At 39.3% G+C, this 5,184-nt stretch overlaps 2 protein-coding genes across 2 annotated transcripts in view; both read right to left on the reverse strand.

Moving 5' to 3' along the window:
- ADAL (adenosine deaminase-like) overlaps window positions 1-65 on the reverse strand; it is a 9,171-nt gene extending 9,106 nt beyond the window's left edge. The window contains 1 exon segment of the mRNA XM_009885782.1: window positions 61-65. Coding sequence (XP_009884084.1) covers window positions 61-65 — 5 coding nt within the window.
- A 550-nt stretch (window positions 66-615) lies between these two features.
- Window positions 616-4,733, reverse strand: TM2D3 (TM2 domain containing 3). Its single transcript, XM_009885751.1, has 5 exons — window positions 4,628-4,733; window positions 3,635-3,792; window positions 2,919-3,093; window positions 2,250-2,325; window positions 616-968 (listed from the first exon to the last, which is right to left on the reverse strand). Exons 1-5 carry the CDS (start codon window positions 4,713-4,715, stop codon window positions 803-805), a joined length of 663 nt encoding a protein of 220 aa, XP_009884053.1. The 5' UTR covers window positions 4,716-4,733; the 3' UTR covers window positions 616-802.
- Window positions 4,734-5,184: the final 451 nt, after the last annotated feature.

Here is a 5,184-nt window from a genome sequence, read left to right on the forward strand (position 1 = left end):
CGGCCAGCCAGCGCGCCGCCACCCTGCCGCCCACCCCGCTTCGCTGCGTCACCCTCCTACGTCATAAACGGAGAAACGCCCCGATTACACTGCCAACCCCTTTTTTTAAATTAGCTTGGCAAGCTTGCTAGCACAAGAATACAAGTTGTGCCTTTCCAAGCCAACCAAAATAAAGACATGCTGGAACAATGCTAACATCTATTTCAGTCGTCCCGTATTTAGCTTTCGTGTCACTGCAGCCTAATTCTAAAAACCCCACAATTTTAAGTCCGCAAGTCACTAAGCAATTATTAGCTCTTGCCATATCCCAAAAGAGAGATGAATGTAACCTCATAAAGGATGGCGATCAGCATACAGCTAGAGTAATTCAGGCAAATAAATTATCCTCCCACAAATACAAAAAATATAACATATTACTGACGTATTTAGGGAAGTTAGCCTTAAAGTTAAACTCGAGCATACCGATACGAAGTAAACAACTCGTTAGTTTGCACCTCTTTCAGAGCTTGACAGAACACCCAAGTCCAAGCTCAGTGCGGAATGAGGTCAGCCAGGCAATCGTTTTCATAGAAAAATAACATGTCCACAGGAGAAAGCAAATGAATTTCAACTTGCTCGGTGATCCACTCTTTTATTTTACCTTAGTTAAAGGCAAACTAAGTACAGATACTGTACATTAAAATATATGCACAAAGAAAGAACGGTTGTTCTTCATTCTACCTTCACGGCTCAAACTCTACCTTCTTTTACTTAGAGCCCTTTCCAAGCAATTGCTCCTCTCCGAAACACGTGGCACCCACATTTAAATATAGAGCGACCCATCTGCAGGTCCCACATAGCCAACACCTATCAGCAGCACGTCAATCAGCGTCCATATTCCAAGGCCACCGAAGCTGAAGAGTTTTCCCAGACCTTCCCGCCACTGGCCCAAATAGAAACGATCGGCCCCAAATCCACCAAGGGTGATGCTGTAAGAATAAAAACATGATTCACTATTATTATTTTTAGATTAACTCGGTTTCGGTATCCATACACACTTCTCTCTGACATACCTACAAGTTGATGATAGTTTTGCTCGACATCGTTCAAGAAACTATACGTTTTTGTACAAAAAGAGCTGACTAGGTTATTAAATGAGAAAGCTTTTGATGAAATAGCACTATTTCTTAGCTAACTAATACTATCCAGAGACTTGACAGTTTTTCATTCATGACAAGCAATAAAAAAAATAAAAATGATAAATGTATCTTGACTTTTCTAAGCTAGCAGAAGCTAAAAAAAACCCCAACATACAAGCTACAGAAATAGGCCCAAACTCTAAATTCGGCCCCGTGCAGTCGTCAGGCAACAGCAAGTTTCTCCAGCTCGCAGCAGAGAAAACAACTCGTGCTATAAAGGCAAGTGTGTCAGATTGCTTTCTTAATCACTCTTATTTATCTTTGGCTCCAGAAATAGAGAGTCTCATTACCTAATTTATCCTATTAACCACTTTTAAAATATTAAAGTTTAATGAAAAAAAACATCTTACCATGGAGAGAACTTCAGTTATTTTCAAATCACTATTGTGGTGCTCTAATGGCCTAATATTCCAAAAATAACCTGAATTGTTTCTTTCAATACTGCTACGCTGGACTCTTCCCTAATAATTTCAAATGCAAGAAATTTTGTCTTAAGGTGTTTGTAGCTGTTACAGTTGGAAGAAAGCCGTAACAAATGCAGAACCAACTATAGCCAGCTCAGGGACACCTATCCAATTCAGAAACAGCTGCGTTCATTTCAGATGCCAAGAAATAATTTGGATAATTTTCAGCCCTAATTGTGTAAAACATATAAAAAAAAAACTGGGAGAAAAACACATAAATCTGCAGATTTTTTTGAGCATTTGTATGTCATTTGACACTCTGCAGAATAGACGCAAACATGTCCTCTCTACTCAGAAAATGGATCACTTCAGGAAGCGCAAGAATCACGGACATTTACTCCGAAGGAAGAACATCTGATGCAGAAACAGTGTAAATGTTTTCCTTCAAGCTCTGTTTACTGCAGACAGCTGGTACCCTCACGTATGAAATCTTCCTGCAACCTATGCCTCCAAATTCTAAGACAGACTATATGAAATACTGGTTATTCAGTACACCATTAAAAAATATGAAGCAGAAAACCGCACAAACTGAAGATTTTAAAGACAATTAATCTATTTGTTAATATTAGCTATTTTAGCTTGACGTTATCTAACAGGTCTTGCGTACCTCAGCGCCAAGGCAGTAGACCACTTGTAACCTCCAGTCCAGTTGCAATAGAGCATCTTAGGAAAGACACGATTACCTGAACATTAGAAAACATTAAAAAAACCTTAAGATAACAAAGACCACGTAATGAGTAAGAAAATTACAAGCGAGAAGATACTGTATTTCTCCAAGAAGAGTCTAAAAGGTTTGGCACTAATTGAAATAAACACTGTCAACGCAAAAGCTCATGTATACTCTACAGTCCTCTGTCCTATCAATCTCTGTCCTGCATCAGCAAGCATGCAAGGTCACTGAACAAACAGGGGGAAAATGAAACTGGCCGGGTGAAACCAGCATGAATTTTTTAAATTACCCCACTGAGACATTTGATATTGATTCTATTAGTGCTGTCCAAATTAGTTTAATTCATAGAAATTGACAAAAATAAACCAGAACTACTTTATCTCGTGTGAAGGTATACAACACTATTAAAAGCCAATGTTTACAGTTAGATGTCACTATTATGCTTTAAAATTAAAACATGGCTATAAAGACTTTCAATAGATTAATTAAGGTGCAGGCTGTTACTGCAACTGACATAAGCAATCATTGTATTGACCCATTAGAAAAAATGTTAAGAAATTATTTAGAATAAAGCTTGCTCACAGAAGCTGTTTTAGCCCACCTTACCCAGACAATGAATATGGTCCCGTACTGTACAAGTGGCATTGTATCGCTGTCGCGGACAAGAAACTGTCATGCAGTTTGTAGAATTGGTACATACATAATCAGTTGTTGCAAGCTGCCAGCAAAACTGGCACGTCATGTTAATTGTAAAGTTCTCCTGCTCCTGGTTATTCTGATCCTACAAAAGACAGTGTTATCACTTCACTAGTAATTAAAAAAAAAATCACAGCGTGCAGTATCAAATTACATTTCACGGATAGACATTTTAGGCAAAATAACAATTACCCTTTTTGCTACCTCTATGTAGTTAAGTACAACAGAAAAATCAACATTAGAAAACTGAGCCAGAGTTATTAAAGCCCAGTTTCACGTTACTGCTTCCTCCAATCTAAGGCTACTGCCAAAAGAAGGACTTGTTCAGTCTCACGGGCAAGATCAGCTTGTACCTCTAACAATTAGCCCCCCCCACTCCCCAAATGGTAGTTTTGATTAGTCAACAAATGGATTTAACTCAGTTGCATGGCTGTGTAACAAAAAGATCCAACACAAGAAAGGCAAAACAGAGATGGGTAGGTCTGCCTCTACAGCAACAGCCTACAGTGGAGGATTAAATGTACCACAGATCTGCCTATGTAAGAACCTGGAAATCAATTTCTTATACTTTATGACCATTTAATTAAATGACTTAAATTTGGGTTTAAACATAACAGGTTACTTACAAGACAATGAACATGTGGCTTGACTTTGCAATCAAAAGTGGCCGGTTTCCCATATATACAGGAATAGTTTGTGTTACACGTCATACAGTCTGGTGGCAATCTACTGCAAAGCCCGTTGCTCGGACATTTAGTCACGTAAGATGGAATTTCTGTACTTTCTGAAAGGTGAGATACGTGAATAAAATTAAGAAAGCAAATAAAAAAAAGCTTTATAGTCTAAAGTACATGAAATTTTTCTTTTATGCGTACATACGCAAGCACTGACACTATAAAGGGCTCTCCTTGTGATACAGGGAACTGCATTACAAGTCCGTGTTGTGGGAGCCGGCGGGTGAGCCAAGTGAGCCGCTCGCCACAGCAGGGTACCCTGCAAGGGTCTCGCGGGAGTTCCGCACAGGACTGCAACACAAATCGGTACAGCACCAGAACAGAGCTCAGCGTGGATTAGTGCCGCCTCAGCCAGTATTTCTCAGCAGAAGTAATCAGTTTAGGTAGGGACGCGGGCTGACATACGTAACCTACTTTTAGTTCAGGTTTGCAGCTAGCTCAGCCATTTGCTGTTCATACGTGTTCAGCATCACCTCTTAAATTACCAGTAAGAACAGCTTTTCAGCCAATCCCAATTCACCCCTTAGCAATCTAGAAAAATGTATTTATGATGGATAAGGAAAAGTAACAAGTTCTTGCAGAATGCTGGAGTCCTTCAAGAACTTCAGCTATCCTGAGAGGTTATAAAACACGTGAACCACAATGGCAGTTTAACTGGTTGTTTTCTAATTGTTAGATCTTACACGGACCGATGTTCTAGTCATATAATCCAAACTAATTGTTATGGTCACTGAAGAGTAATTCATAATGTGCTATACTATAATGTCTTTTTCCACTGTGAAAGCACATACAGGTTTCTACAACATAATTCAAGAACTTTACTATTAAGACGCTGAGGAAAAAGGCCCATAGAAGAAAAACAAAAGAAACAACATAACATTGTACCTGCTGCTTTAAAATAAGGAGTATTTGTACTTGTTGAAGTTAGACTTTTTGCAAACGTAGACTGCGGCTGTGAATGCTTTGTGGTCATCAAAGATCCCGCTACAAGTGGGGAAAAAAAAAAATGGAGAAAGTGATGTTTCTAGAATAAAATCCATCTTCAGAAACAATTTAACTTAAGCATGCCAATATGAAATTACAATTGAAAAGTGTAATGGGCATTTAAAAATTATAGAAGTCCATTTTCCTGTTCTATAAATAGTAGAATGATTCTATTAAACGTTAAAACGTGCATTAGAATTGTATCTTCCCTTTTAGACAAGAAACAATGTTTATTTCAAGGCAGTCTTGTTTTTTGATTCATGACAAATAAAAAACACTGCTGGGAAAGCAGATTTTACACCGTATTTGCTACAGAACAAAGCCATTTAATGAACCGATGCAGCTGCCCCGTTGATAGAAAGCGGGAAGAGGACTGGCTGGCAGCCCCAGGGCTCTTCCTGAATGCGCTTCGTGCTCGTCCGGGCGACTCCCGGGGCCGCAGGGACGCGGGGCCGGGG

The sequence above is a fragment of the Charadrius vociferus genome, unplaced genomic scaffold (assembly GCF_000708025.1).
Source record: "Charadrius vociferus isolate BGI_N301 unplaced genomic scaffold, ASM70802v2 scaffold325, whole genome shotgun sequence".
NCBI lineage: Eukaryota > Metazoa > Chordata > Aves > Charadriiformes > Charadriidae > Charadrius > Charadrius vociferus.